Source organism: Scophthalmus maximus, chromosome 21 (assembly GCF_022379125.1).
Source record: "Scophthalmus maximus strain ysfricsl-2021 chromosome 21, ASM2237912v1, whole genome shotgun sequence".
Lineage (NCBI taxonomy): Eukaryota > Metazoa > Chordata > Actinopteri > Pleuronectiformes > Scophthalmidae > Scophthalmus > Scophthalmus maximus.
This window is the reverse complement of record NC_061535.1, coordinates 5,509,568-5,525,367: the sequence shown is the minus strand read 5'-3', so window position 1 is coordinate 5,525,367 and position 15,800 is coordinate 5,509,568. Positions and strand designations below refer to the sequence as shown.

The following is a 15,800-nucleotide window of genomic DNA, read 5'->3' as shown; positions in this document are numbered from 1 at the left end:
TCTGGCAGCCCCCGGAGGAGTGAGTTGGAGGCGGTTTCAGAGGATACCAACACCCCTGAATTGGACCAGGTTGCGACAACACGGCACATGGTCACTGCGACGCTGCCAGATGAGGTTCAGGGGTTCGCAACCAGAACCAGGCCCGAGGCTCCTGCGTCTGTTCTGTCCATCCTATTTCAGCGAATGCTGGTAAAAGCCACCGTCATTTGCAACTAACGGTGGCTTTTACCAAACTACAGTAGTATCAAACCGTTACCTGTGGAATTTTTCTAGGACTTTATATACCTCAAATACACCTATATCTCGTCTGTAAACTGCACACAAAGTGCTTTTTGTATTGTATCAATCTGCGTCATCTGTGAACGCTGTACGCCCAAGAAACCAAAAATACAGAGAGGCTCTCGACCAATGACAAGAACATTTTTCATACGTAATTCATAGAATACCTCTTCCTAAAAGAGTTCTCGAAAAATCTCACGGAAATAAATTGTGTAGCTGTCGCTGTTATACAAGACAAATGAGATGGAGGTAACTACATGTGCCTACTGTCTGCTCTACAAGCCAAACTGATGTACGATTCCCTTGACCTTTTCCTCTCTTGGTGAAACCTGCCCTTAGGCTCTGTCAGCTTTCCACACCCACACACATACATACATCACCACGGGGCTCACATAAACTTTGAGACCAGTGGCTAAAGCCAGCTGTAACCAGCTTCCTCCTCAGGGCTGCAGGGCGGTCAGTGCTGACCATCTGGAGCTTCCTTTTTCTTTTTTTAGGCATCAACAGATACAGAATATGTCTGATCATCAGTGGGGAATTGACTCACAAGAGAATAAATCGATCATGGACTGTCTTTTTTGGCCAAAATGTCAGATTATATGCAAATGTACAAAGCCTGAGGGTCTGTGACTTTCCCAAAAAATCTACAAAATCTATTTTTTTAAGACACAATCACAGTAATAATAGATACTTTTATCATATTGTTGTTGACTGCTCTCATGCCCCGGTCAGTGATAACTGTTGTTTCGGGACCTTATGAGATAAAAATGAGTAGGGATGTACTGACCTGAGAAAAAACACGGACGAGTCTTGTTGGGGTGGTTTGTCGTATTTGTCGTATTACCTCTTAAATGTCTAGACTTTGTCCAACAACGTGTACAGAAGTGAGTACAGAAGTGACTGAGCATAGTCAAACTACTGCCACATTGATGATGTTGTCATTTTTCTCACCAGGTAATCATCTGCCATTTCACGCTAGACGTTAGTCTACATGGATCCATATTATTAGGGTAGACTAAATGTTAATGTCGCAAAACGCTAAACTACGTTTGAAAAAACTTGGAAAGTGGATTGTAGACATCTTCAAGATCAATCAGGAATTAAAATCATCAGATCATACATGCAGTGCATCTCATACATATACAGTACACACACTTTTCCCAGGGGTGCCAGTGATTTGTTTTGGAGCGAGTTCTACGTCCCCCAAGACAGTGTGTTGCTGTCATCGTGTTTGGGTCATGGTTTGTGTGGGAATCCCACACTCTGATGAAGATTGTGTGTGTGAACATTCAGAACATGTCTGTGCATGGGCCCGCGTATTTGATCGTGTGCATGTGTGTTTGTTTGCGCCAAGGGAACGTGTGTGTGTGTGTGTGTGTGTGTGAAAGGCAGTACCTGAGGGTAGCAGGCAGTCCAAAGGCGTCAACTCTCTATCCATGGCCAGGATTCACAGGAGCCCTGTCTTCAATCAGCCAACTCACTCTGAACTGAAAACAGGAGGACACACGCTGTTATTGCTCTTTTTGCTTTTATCTTTTTTTCTCTCCCATTTCTTCCTTTTGTTCTTTTATTTTAAAACAATCATGAACTATTTAATTTTCCAGTTTGCCGCTCATCCTTCTTCTCGGCTAATTATTTCCCGTCAAATGAGCAGACTGATGCAATGCAAATAAAAATGGTGAAAAACCCTCATCACATCTTTTTCACAGTCCTTGGTGGTGTGGTGTTGTCTGATGAACAGTATAAAATTCAAATACGTTCAGTTTACTACATTAAAGAGAACAAGCAGCCAACGCTCACACACGGACTAAATGATTATGAGTAGATGACCAGCGAGGCATGTCGGGACATTTCTCATGCTATCTGAGTGCTGAAAACGATACAAACCCAGCAAAGCAGCTAAATGTGTAACAAAAACAAATAACGGCTAAAACAATTGCTTAGGTAACTGATCGGCGAGATAACAAAACCAATCTGCAACAATGATAAATGATTTACATTCGGGGCCCAGATTCGATGTCCAGAGCTACTGCTTTTCTTTGTCACAAGTGATGGTAAATCTAATATTATATGGGTTTTGACTGTTTGGACTCTAGAATTGTATCGTGGATATGAAAAAAATTAAAGATCTAGCAAAGAAAAAGTTGCAAGTCCTTTTTTGAAATTTCTTGAACAAATTTCTGACTTGATCTCATATGATATCAAATGCAGCACAAAGTGCTCCCTCCTCGGCCACTTTGGAAACATGCCGTGCACGAACGAGAAAAGCTTGACCATCCGTTAGCAGAGCAGAGCAAAACCCACGATAAAGACGGAGAGGTCGGCGTCGTGGATCACTGGTCAAAATAATAAATCGACAACCAGCTGAACTTTTAACAACAGGTTACACCTCCTCTCGATGCGTATCGACTGGCTCTCCCTCCTCCCCACACACACACACACATCACACATGCTCCCAGGTAAGAAAAAGAAAAAAATGGACAGTGTTAATTATTAATAGTGTACGACCCTGGATTCCATTTAGATGAGCTGAACTTTAGCTGACATTTAGTGGAATGATTGTGTTGGAGTGAGGCACCCTTTCACAACCACCACTGGAAATAATAAGAGGGAAGACGAACTAAACTAAACAAAAAATATTTGTTTATGCTATCAAACTATTCCCACAATCCTACATGAGGTTTCCAACCCACTAGTCAAATTGAACGGGTACAAGCCACTTTGGACACCTTCTGTTTACACAAACATCTCGGTATGGATTCATATTTCACCATGGACACCGCTGAGAGTCATCCGCACACCAGTCGGTTTTGTTTGCCCGCGGCTCTCTTTTATTTCGGTGTTTTCTGGTTCCATAATTAACTCATGGTTCAAGTCATTGCTCCACTCCTACAACGACAACACGGACTCGGACTCGTGGCTCCTCATTCAGCTCCGCAGCACCGAGGCCACTTCCGGACACAAGCCCGCTGCCGCGTCACGACGCTCACTATCCAGCGCAACAGCAGCCGGCGCACCGACGCCGTGTTTCACGACTGGAAACGACTTCACAATTCATAACTGTTGTCACCGCTGCACTTTGTAATTATTCAATAGAAAACTTACGAAGCGAGGCCACTTCCGCCTTGGACGGTGTAAACAGTCGACGAGAGCGAAGGGAGGGAGGAGCGGGAGAAGAAGAGTGGCGGGGCCGGGGGGGCGGGGATCAGCTATGGGGACACCTAGAGGCCGAAAGTGGAAAAGGCAGCCTTTTCCTTTGGACGTGCCGATTTCTCAGAGGCAGCTCTCTTAAGTTTTTTTTAAAGAGGCTCTAGGGCTCTCGAGCAAAATTGAGAAATAGTTTAATTTCGATCCGTGTCTCATTCACCGGAAATTACCCTAATGTGTGACTATTTTAAATCACTGCCGTCACTCCTCACTGAGCTATCATCAGCAGCCCCGTCACAACACAGATAGTAAACAGATGTCCAGTAATTAATACCAAATCAATAAAAAAGACGACAACAACTGGATTCTTCCAATATAAGGATAAAAACTGATGTTGTAAATCAGGTCCTGCTGCCTTAATGTGGCATGAACTCTAAAATATTTAAAATACTCCATCACACACACACACACACATACACACACATACAAACACACTGGTGAATCAACATTATGAGCAGACATACACACATGAGCGCACACGCACACATGCATTCTTCACACATCTTCAGACGGCGTAATGTGAGAAACCAAATGTCTCCAGGTGAATCCACTCTCGAGGCTCATTAAAACAAACGTTCTCTCATCAGTCAGCACTTACGCTGTCTCGCAGACGTGGCAAGAAATCACATCTACACATTCAACATTGCAGCCTTTTTGCACAGGCATGCTGCAGAGGCTACACACACACTTGCACACACCGCCATGCCCGTGATGCACGGGAAGTCATTCATTCTGTGGACATGCATTATAAACGAGCCCATGAATAAATTCTGGGCGGAGTGCACGAGTGCTGAGTGGATTTTTATTTATTTATTTATTTTACAAGGCCACACCACCTGCATGTTGGATCGGGTCTCTTGTCTTTCTCCCTGCGTCAAGCTAACGTGCTCCTCCTGTCTTGTCCAGTAATCTTTTTAATATCTACTTTTTATACTTTATACTTTTCATATCCCCCCTCTCACACATTGCTCTGCGTATTGTAACGTTCATCTTACAGCCTTCTTATTGTTCCCAAGTCATGTGCAGTTGGACTCCATGTCTCTTCCCCACACTTACTCTAGTTTGAATTCCCAAACATGATATTTTTAAGGGGCGGTCATTAGTGACCACAAAAAATGGGTTCAGAGGTGGTAATAAAAAAGGGACTAGGTGAAGATTACAATGCAGACACCTGTTATGAGACAGGAAGGAGGTTCATACCATGCCTGACCTCAAACAGGAAATGAACGCACATTAAACCATTAGAGTGGTCAGTGGGTCGCCTCACTTTGCCTCGCCTCGCCCTGCGGGCCTGAGCGCAGGCGGCGGCGGGAAAGCCCTCATCAACATGTTGAGCTGCAAGCTACTGTCAACTCCGCTGAGGGGGGGGGCGTGTTGCACATTCAGCGCCAATAGCCAATCAATAACCGTGACAAATATTCCCATAGCTTCGTACATTCAATATATGGCATCAAATAAACACCCTGACATCCATACAGGATCTTCACAGACAAAGTTTGACATTTTGGGGGAAATTGGCTCATCGCCTTCTGGTTGTAGCGTTAAATGAGAAGATTAATACCGCTCTTAGACTGGAATCTGAGGACAAGAGGGAGCCAAGCTCTGCTCAAATGTAACACAGCTACGCAAAGCTCTCTAATCAGCACATTATGCTCATATTTTTTACAGGGCTTTGAATGAGGTAGCATTTTCGTGGCTGGGCATTGTCACTTTCCGGTGCCAGCGGAGACTCCAGAAAATGATTCTTCTGCTTCGGAAGTTACCTTGTTTATATATTTGCATGGACAAAATAAATGAGATGTGACATGTCAATTTATGAGCTGTACGAGTGCCTGCAGGCAGATTCTTAACCTTTGGACAGAGCCAGGCCAGCTGTTTCCCTGATGTGTCTATAGCCTACAGGCTAAACTGAGCAAACTGTATTCATCATATGGATACTGCAAAGAAGTGACAAAGCGTTTCCCCAAAATGTTTATTCTCCAGCATCTTGGGTTATTCAACATGCTGATTTCCACGTTTCCATGTTTCCCATATCTCCCCATGAGGCCCATCTCATGCCACCAAGTCCCCTCGGTCAAAATAAAGACACAACGGGCTCACGTTGTAATGCACGCTTTGGAAATGCTCACAGCTGGCAGCTGGTAGGGCCACAGAAAAAAACAACCTTTTTCCAAGATGCGAACCTCTGCAAGGCATTCATTTTCTGCCTTTTCTTTCGACTGTGCAAGGTGATAATAGAAGTGTATCAAAATCTCCTGCCAATTGCTTTTTAATCATCTCTTCGCAGCGCGTTGTGACTGTTCTCCAGGTTGTCGGCTTTCTGTCTTGTGCAGCTATTTGCCTTCGTCATATGGCACATCAGAACCCAGAGGGCCTATTGACAATTCCTCACCCCACAGAAACGGCAAAGGTGATGCCAGGTCACAAACACCATTCTTACGTTGCTAAAGGAAGAGACAACCGTGCACGCACGTGGAGAAACTTCGGACCCTGGACATTTTGATTTCATTTTTCCCTTTTCAAGGTCATATCCTCATCAAGCGAGCGTGTTTGCTTTCAGCTCTTTTTAATATCCGCTCTCAGCAGATACACGGGTCACATTATTACCCTGCTCCCCCCCCCCCGGCGGAAAACACCTGTTACTATGACAGATAATATAACAAAAAAAAGAGAGAGACACTAACTGACATGCAAAAACAGCCTCTCTCTCCTTCTTACCCTCTCTATCTTCAAGGCTCCCAATCGTTACCTTAAGATCTTTCCTGTCATTTCTCTGTTTCTCTTTTTTTCTCCCCTGGTGCGCTTTTTCTGTTTGGCTCTCCTTTATTCCTTTTTATCTTGTCTTAGCCTCACACATCCCAGCTGCTTCTCTCTTCACTTGGCTCCCTTTTGTCTCTTCGCCGGCTTTCAGCTTTTACTTCGCCTCATTGTGCCCGTCTGCCCTTCTCCATCGTGCTCTTGGGTTTTGCATTCGCCGCAGCACTTTGGTTCCACCTCAATTGATGTCTTTTAAGTGTGACAAAGGTGGAGAGCGGGGCTAAAACGAGGCAGTCCGGGTCACCAAGGGGTCTCACAGCTCAGCTCCGTTTACGGTCAAGTCCTCAAAAATGACTCAAAGTCAGATTTTCTTTTTTCAGTGACGATGACACAAGAGCACTTGTTTCTGAAACAGAGTCTCCCGCCATGCTAATACAAGTGGAAAGGCTTAAAATTACTCGTCATACCTGTGCTCTGAGAAATCAGACTCTTGGAACAAGGAGGGCGTATTGCAGGGGATTGGGCCCAGAATGCTGAGGAGGAGCTGGCCGAACTTTTAATTCCCGGTGCACGCGCATGCAGGCCAGTGATTATTGACAACTTGGCAGGTGCTACCCTGTGGCATTACCTTGCTGTACTTAATCCCCCCCAGAGGCTAGATGTCACATACCCGGGGGAAACTGGTGGATTTCTTTTTTTAACTCACAGTGTCCTTGCCTAAGGGCAGGTGCGTGCCTCACCTTCCTGTCCAGAAGCAGGGCTAAAGGCCGACCTTGAGTCCGGCGCTCCACCTTTCCAGCAGCCAGTATAAACTCATATCTGTCGAGGAGGCCAGTGGATGTGCTCTGAGAGAGGACTGGGGCTGGCAGCTTAGTTCTGGGCAGTCATTTATTTCCCCCGCATGAAGCCAAAAATGAGTTTTTATGGGTTATTAATCACTCATGCTACAGATTCTGCGCATATGGCCCGCAGGCATTGGCACCTGCTGATGTGTACATTACCCAATGGGGTAATATAGTTTAAGTTTTATGGACGTGGGTGTGGCAGAAGTCTGTCATCAGAAGAACGAATTCCAATGGTGTGTACTTTTAAACCCTGGGGCACACGTCTGCGGAGGCTGGTATCAATAAGTTTGAGAACGGCCTCTGTCTCTCAGGGGGGGAGATAGAAAAGCTGGACTGCCCTGACCATCCAGAAGCTGCTGGGGGGAGGGGGAGGGGTCTTTGTGGGGGGGGGTTGCTGTGGGCCCTGTCAGGCGCTGTGAGGGATGATGCAGATGGCGCCTGGTTGTGCCACAGGGGAAGAGATTTCTGAGCTCTCTGTGGCGCAGATACCAACAGAAAACGGGGGATTGGCACACGGAGGTGGAGGCAAACTTTGAGCGTGGTGTGTGTGCAAGGGTTCCCACATACACAGAAAGAGGGGACATGGGCACTGCACGAGTTGAGGTCAGGAAGACAGCACGGCAAACACCCTGATGTTTATTGTGATGTTGATACGACAACCTGCAAGAACAGTGGATACCTGCAAAAATGCAGACTGAATATAATGTCAAAGCAGTTCTATATTACATATTCATTATTTATTTTCTTTTTGTTTAAGTTTGTCAAAACTTGACCAGCATTTCTTTTCTTTTGAAACCATATTGTCATGGACCATGGGGGATATGCGATTTTAGTGCCTTTGGGAAATACAATATGTTGTAAGAGGTTCGACTGTTAGATGCAATATGAATGAATGCGTGGCTAAAAATCTTAGTGAAAACAAATGGTGTCGTCTCATAACACGACTTTTGTCACCAAATGATTAAGTGATAAAAGACATACACCTCATGTCTCTTGGTCTACGTGTGACGAGTTTTGATGAGCTGGTGCAGAGTTTATTCCTGTCACTGTCTTGTTCCATGTATATTTCATTAAAAGCCATCGGTTTAGATTCTCTGTGCTCCCTCCTCGTCCCAGTGTCTCGCACACACCCTCGATCCATCTCACTTTCGCCGGTGATCTCTCTTTCCCGCTTCCTACTTCATTCTCTCCTGAAAACACCATTGATCTTTCACTCCCTCGCCCGTCCAGTCTCTCGGGCTCTGTGTTGTCTAAACAGAGAAGACCGACGGAAAATCCGACAATGAATCAATCGGTTTAATGAATGAAGTGTCTTCTATGTCCTCGCGCCATTCTTCTCAAGTATTTGCAGAGTCCCGTCCCACTCTGACCCCGTGTCTTTCTTCTCTCTTTTTCCAACGTGGTTTTGCGCCCTCTCTGAAATGTGATATGACCTTAATCAAATTCAATGCTCTTACTATGTATCCCTGCAGTCTCTCTCTCTCTTCTGCCCCATAAAAAAGCCCCCCCCCTTTCCCTCCCCTACTGTTAATTAAAATACAGGACTTATTCTTTATAACTTAATAACTTTTCTTTTCTTTCTTTTTTCAAAGACACATGGAATCTCCCTTCCCTAATTAACTGGAAGCACATCTTCAAGGTTCAGTCAGGACCTGCCTGAGAGAGAATGATTGTTATTAGTTTCATCTGGAGTCTTTTTCATCTTTCATCTAGCATCAACAAAGTTGTAAAACCTTCCCTTTCCGGTCAATTTACTTAAGATTCAACTGATCACCGCAAAACTTCTAAAAAGATGTTCAGAAGAACACAATCACAGCACGATGAGTACGCAATCCACCTGTTTTGGTCTGATCCCTTTGTCTATGAGTTTAAATTTGCCAGAGAAAGTGAATAAATCACTTGTAAGCCAATTTAATTTTAACTCTGAACGTTGTTGACATGACTGATAAAGAGAAAAAAAGAGCTTGTTGTTCTCTGATGAATGTGACAGCCTACACTTCCTTCAATGTTTGCGAGTGATGGGACAGTACCATATTGTTTTATGTGTTGTTTTTTTTCCCACGGACAATATTGTCTCAACAGCATCAGTGTAAATTAGGTTATTTAATCAAAGGGCTGATTTTGATCACTACTATCCTGATAAAAAACCCTCAGTGAACTATTATTCGTGGTATGTTACATTTGAGTGCGACCAGTGTACAGAAGCACGGCCAAACAAAGATTCAAATGAAGGAAAAACTTATTTCACAGTTCCCCTTCTTTTCTATGATTTAATCAATTAACAAAAACAAACAAGAGCAAACGATCCCTGTGGGATTGTACAATAGGTGAATGTGAACTCAAGCAGTACGTTTCAACAACCCTCCCAAACAAATTGCAAAAATTAAATCAAAGTCAACATTGCAAATAATAATGTGTCAATCAACCAACGTAAAGAGAAATCTAAAATTTAATCAGCGTACTTAAACTAAATCAACACGTATAACTTAATTAGTCAGCCCACGCAGTTGATATCACTTGGATGATTGTTTTGGAGATGACGTTTTTTTTATGAACTGCAAGTGGCTCCTCCAATGGTCGGGGGTCAGAGATTAATCGATCAGGCCGACAAAATGAAGAAATCGTTTTTTTTCCCCCAAACGTAATAACATTTTCAATTAGCTGACAGGCAAAATAAAGATTATTTATCTCGTCGAAGAGCATGGCTAACTGTCCCTAATGAAACTGAGATCACAGTCACAAGAATATACCGTCACTCATAAAAGAATAATAAAACCGTCTTTATCATCCCTCTAGTGAGCTGTTAAAACCCAGAGCACTCCTATCATACGAGGCAGCCGACGGCCGCCTCGGAGCTCCAGAACCTCACGTCCTTCGTACGAACGGTACAAACTCTGGTGAAAGTGAACGTGTTGAAAGATAGAACTTGATTTATTTTAGAGAATAAACGTGTCATTTTTATCCGGTAAAAATTGAAGACAATAAAAACGTTTAATTTGATGTAACTACATGTTTTTCTCTTCACTATTTTCCGTCTTTTCTTAAGCAAAACATTCCACTAATTTGCCTATTTACAAACGGACTCAATGACGGTTCTGAATGTTCATGCTTTAATGGGCTGTACTTTCTGCCAGTTTGCATCTGTGTGATGCATCTGCTCACTGGTGTTTGTGAAAATTGTTGCATGGTGGCAAACCATTGTGAATACATCTTTTTAGTTACAACTCATTTGATGGAACACATGCCGGCACATGGCAGACAGATTTAACAGATTTGTGAAGTCGTTGGAGTTCTTTACCTGTTCCCCAAATCTGCTAATTACATCCTGTGAACAGTGCCAACAACTAAGGCTCCGTGCAAGATGTCCCACTGAAATGTTGTTAGTGAAAATAAAATTTCTCATCTTTTCTCTGACATGATTTCAACACATGATTATGTGTCACCGCCATGCTTCATAGTCACATCTGTTAGTGATTTAAATGAAGGCCTTCCCAGTCATTCAATCGCTGAATAGCTTGGTATTGGTGTCTGAAACAATTCTGGCCATGGAGACGCGCTCGTCCCAAAAGCATATAGCAATACAATAATGCTCAATCTTTTTATCGATCGGAATGAGAAAAGTGAGGAGTGAGCGCTTCAAAGAAATGTGGATACGGGAAAGAACGATTGCCTCGAAGCCTGCGTGACAAAGGGGCTGCTGTCCAACGCTGAGTTACGGAGACTCTCACAATCTGCGAGACCGAATTTACAAGGAGAACAACACAGTCACGAGCCAGCGCAATGGGGGAAGATTCCATGATAGTGACTATGGCCACTGATGAAAGACAGTTTGGAACGAGGACAACAGGCGGAAGTCAAGATGATGGCGCACAACAGGTCAGCGATGTGAACCCCTATTTCTGCATTAGGATGCCCGTAGCATCCCAACAATGTGTGAAACACCTAATGAAATGCAACAAGTACAAGCTCCTCATCACGACGGGCCATGGCAGCATAATCATAACAGCATAATACAACGGCCGCGGTAATTTCCCACCTCCTCACAAAGGAGAGCATCTCTTTCTCCCTCTCAGCTGGAAAAATGTTATTCAAGAGTTTCACTCTCCGTAGTGAGAGGAGACAGCCCGCGCTTCAGAATATGCATTATGTATACAGTATCACTTCAGGCAACTCAAAGTATGGTCTTTTACAGTGAGACAATCCTCAGCAAGTCTCTGCAGGAGCACGATGAGACTCTTTTGACGGAGAAGCTATCAACAAGTCAACAGCGTTGCTACATTAGTCGTGGACTTTATTGTGTTTTTTTTTTCAGTTGTTGAATCTTGAATTCAGTATTTCCTGTTTTACTTTGAAGTCACTTTCTTGGTTACTTCCTGTCTTTATCCTGTTTCCCGCCCTTGTGATTGTCTGCACCTTGTCCTAATGCGTTTTACCTTTGCTGAATTATCGCCGCCTACCTCGTGTGTGTGTGTATATAGTCAGTCGCTTCCCTTTGTCGTTGCCAGTTTGTCTGTTCATGTTTTTCGTTCACTTCCCTTGTTTGTTTTTGTTTTTTGCCATTTGGAGTTTTGGACTTTTAGTTCACCCGTCTGCCACCAGCAATCCCTCGATGAATGTAAGCCTTTTGTATTATAATTGAATTCACCTATCCTCGCTACCTGCCTTTGCTCCTGCACGAGGGCCCTGCTCTAGCCTTGGGACCCAGATGAATTCTGGGATCTCATTTCATTTGCTCTGCCAGATTGGGAAGTCTCCATTGGGAAGTCCCAGACTAAAACACATTTGAGTATTGGTCTGGCTACGCCAGGCTAGCCCTGCTCTGCAATACTTTGCACATTTCAAAATTTGTTGGACAGTTTAAATTTGACAACATAAAATCATAAATTACATGAATAAAAATTCATAAATCCAGCCTTTGGTCATGCCCAATTGAATGCTCTTTCTCACCGACTAGATGTGTCTCTCGGTGAACAGAAATTGTATTGCAAGAACTGAATTTGACCGGTGAGAAGTGAATGTGGAAGTGAACTTTTGCTCAGGATCAAATACACTTTGAGACCAAATTGACTCGATTCCATGAAGTTACAAATTTAGTTTTTCAAGTTTCTTGGAATTCAGTTCCAAACTTGAAATTCTAAATTATGCTGTTCAGATTCAGTTTTTTTGTAAGGGAATATTTCAAGGTGAGCAATTCAAATTCAAATGTAAATGTGATTTCTTCCCCTACATTGGCCCCAGCATTATAAAAAAAGAATATCAGAAGCACAAATCAAATGAAACCCAACAACTCCCTTTCTCTTCCCTTCTCTGCTCTCTTTCGTGGGTGAAGATATTATATATATATATATTTTTGTGTGTGTGTCACACTAAATAGAGCAGTGTAATCACAGGGGAAGGTTTCTCCGGGGTTATTTGAATGTGTATGTGTGTGTGATCTTCATGCAGTTTTTGAGAAAAAGACTAGAATGTAACATGTTTGTTAGTTTTCTTGACGTTCACTTGAGAAAGGGAACGGGGCTTTTCACTATGCCAAGCTGCTTTTCTGTGGCACAGCAGAACCATTTTGACTTCCCTCAAATCCAAATCCTCAGTCGCTCTAGTACTCTGGGAAGCCACGAGTGAAAGTAATTGAAAGTTTTTCATTTAGTCGCAGGTCTGGATTATATTTCAGATCATGGGACGGACAGATGATGGTGAGTCTGTTAGTTAAAACTTGGAAAATCCTCCTTATTGAAGCCTTTTAATACCTGGTATGAGGCTTTTGAGGAGGGTATACCCCTTTGGAGTTATGCCCTGCCGCACACACACACACACACTTTCTGTGCAGTCATACCAAAACGCTGCTTAGTCCAAATACAGAATGGACTTGTGCTATTTGAACCTGAGTGGGGCAGATGAGGGTCACGTGCCTTGCCCCAGGGCAAGTCTGTAAATGGCACCTTTTTTGGGGGTTGGATAAAGAAGTTCTTCTCCCCCTGTCCTGATTTCCTCAGCATGTCCGGGGATTCGAACTGGTAATCTTCTGGCCTGAAGTTTGGATCTATAATCTTCTGGTTAGTGCTGCATCAGAAATTTATGCTGGGGGGAAAAAAAGTAGCAGGGCAAAGAGCACAGAGCTGGGAAATCCTCTCACCTCAGCACCAAGGAGAACAGCAATGTAATAACTTCTCTTAATAATATATGTCCTCGGGCCACGGCTTAAATCTGCGATCAGTATGTGCTGTCACAGACTGAGCCTTAAACTCATTAAAGTATGAGTTGGAGAGTTTTTAGCTCATAGTTTCGGAGGGGATCACGGCGGTTTGAATGTCAGCCTCTGTATGCTCCTTATTGATGTTTAACCAAAATCCAGGAAAAATACAATGATAATATCAATACACCAAAAATGAACACGGATCAGAGAGAGAGAGAGATATACCGAGAGCAAGATAGAGTGTTTATGCTGAACTCTGTTGTTGTCGTTCAGAACAAGATGCGTTAAATGCAGGTGGGGTACAGATGGTTATGAGGAATGTTCAAATGTCACAATTCTGCCATTGTAAGAGCCTGTAAACCCATTTGACCCCTTGAAAGACTTTTGGTTCATCTTTGTGCACTTTTTGTTGTATCGGTTGGCTTTTTGGAATTTTGGTTTAGACCTGCTTTGATTTGTATTTCATTTTTTTTGGACCTCAAGCATTTCTCCTGTTCTTAAGTTCTGACCTTGTGTGTTATTTCCCGCCTTTGTCCTTTTTCTGCTTTTGTGTGATTTTTTCTGCTCCTGCCCTAAAGCAACAAGTCCTCCTACTCATGCGAAGTACTATGTTCTGGTAGGGAAGGGCAGGGCCAAGCAACCTATATGGCGGTTTAGGGTGGAGTAGTTGTTGCTTAAAATCCATAGCACAACACACAGTATTTTTTCACCATCTCTGTTTTTTTTCATCTCAAATGCAAAATCACACAGAGTACACACTCATCTATTCTGCTTGTAAATGGGAAACAGCAGCTGGCTCTCTCCAAAGGTAAAAAAAAAATATTCAGTGTACCAGAACCACTAAAAACTCCAAATGATTGACTATCCCTTTAATTGTGCATTTTTCTTCGGTACTTTAACGGACTTGGAGTTTAATGAGCAATGTGTGCATGTCTTTCTCACAAATGTTCCTTTTACTCCCTGCTGCTAGAAGCATATTCTGAGCTTTTCAGTCAAATGACCTAGTTCACATGTTTATTTTTCTTATCTTTTTAGAGAAATGCAATAATGAATTGGGAATATTTGGATAAAACCGAAACACTGAGCCATACATAATGAAAACTAATTTACCAGAACCTGTGCGCCTTTTGATAGTAGGCCTTTTTTTGTGTGTCTTTGTGCAGGGCATTAAATACACTACAGGTTTGGTTTGAGTCACACTTAGCAGGATATGTCAAACATGTGTCAAAAGTTTGACATATTGTTGAAGCTCTTCTACCTCCCCTTGTCGGCCGGCAGATTGCTTGACTTGATAGACAGACTTGCCGGCATCGCTGACTGCCCGGCTGATGCACCAGCAGCTAAAGAATTACATTGCTCTGTTCCAGGAAAAAAAAATCAATAGCTATTGAGGATGTGTAAATAAGAAGCAGCTTTTTAGAGTATTTTCACAAGTATAGATTGCTTTATCTCTCGAGCCATGTACCTAGAACATAGATCATACAAAATACATGAAAGTGGGGGTGATGAACGTCTACCGAAGACAGGCAGTATGGGGAAATTGTGATACTGTATTAAAAGTACTTGGCAGGGTTCTGACATAATATGATGAGCTCCAGCACCCAAAGCAAAGATGCTACCATTGTGCCAACAAGGAGATTCTTCAGCAGGGAGGCTAATGGGCTCTTTACAAGCAGTTCCTAGTAAGATTTCCTTATACCCTTTATTATAAAATGATCAAAGAATATACAGTGATTTGGGGGGGTTCAACAGGTTTTTCATACTAACTTACTCACTTACGGTGAAGGAACACAATATGATGTTGGAGTAAGAGTGGGAAACGTAAGGGTTGTCTAGGCTTCAGAGAAGGCCAAACATATAAGTATTTTAAATGTTATATTTAATGTTTGTATTTTATAACCGCATCTAATTCGAATTCTAGCATTGTTTGGTTTAGCCTTGAGTTTGTTGAAGGCCCAGGTGTAACACACGTGTTTCTAAGTTCCTCCTTTACTTGACTTCCTGAGGGTCTTGTTCATTCCCGCTGGTCACCGGTGGAAGAATTTTGATAGAGACAAGTACTGAGACAAATGATTCATCAAAAGAGGCAACATATCAAATGATTCAAAATCAGTTTTAGCCTAGACCTGAATGCTGAAAAACCTTTATTTAACCACTCCCTCCTTTTCTGAAGGACTTGTGGAATAGCAAGCCTGTGGCAAAATGTAGCCACGGGGGTCATGTCCCTCTGGATAGAAAAAAAAAAATGTCTGTAATAGGCCAAATTTGGTGGAGAAGTTAAGGGAGTAAGTCCGTGGGTGCGTTATTGATTGCAGCATTGTATTTCTTCTGTCATTAAAGCTAAAAGTGAACGTGGAGTTTAGAGACTTTCCGTTTACCTTTCACTCTTTATGGAGCGAGTGTGGTCCCTGAACCATGGGGGAACTTTTGAAGGAGATTTATCTGGTTTTGGCTGGTGCATCTAAATCCAGGCAGAGGTCCTTAAAGGGGTTCACCAGAAGGTCATTGTCGGGGAGGAG

The 15,800-nt window shown here is 43.0% G+C and overlaps 1 protein-coding gene across 2 annotated transcripts in view; it reads right to left on the bottom strand.

Moving 5' to 3' along the window:
* The window catches only part of tpk1 (thiamin pyrophosphokinase 1), a 61,169-nt gene extending 57,683 nt beyond the window's left edge, over nt 1-3,486 (bottom strand). Inside the window, exons 1-2 of one of the 2 annotated variants that reach the window (XM_035618901.2) lie at nt 3,385-3,486; nt 1,675-1,766 (exon numbers count right to left, since the gene is read on the bottom strand). In XM_035618901.2, the coding sequence (XP_035474794.1) occupies nt 1,675-1,717 (43 nt within the window). In that variant the 5' untranslated portion in view covers nt 1,718-1,766; nt 3,385-3,486. The other variant, XM_035618902.2, reaches the window with a different exon arrangement.
* Nucleotides 3,487-15,800: the final 12,314 nt, after the last annotated feature.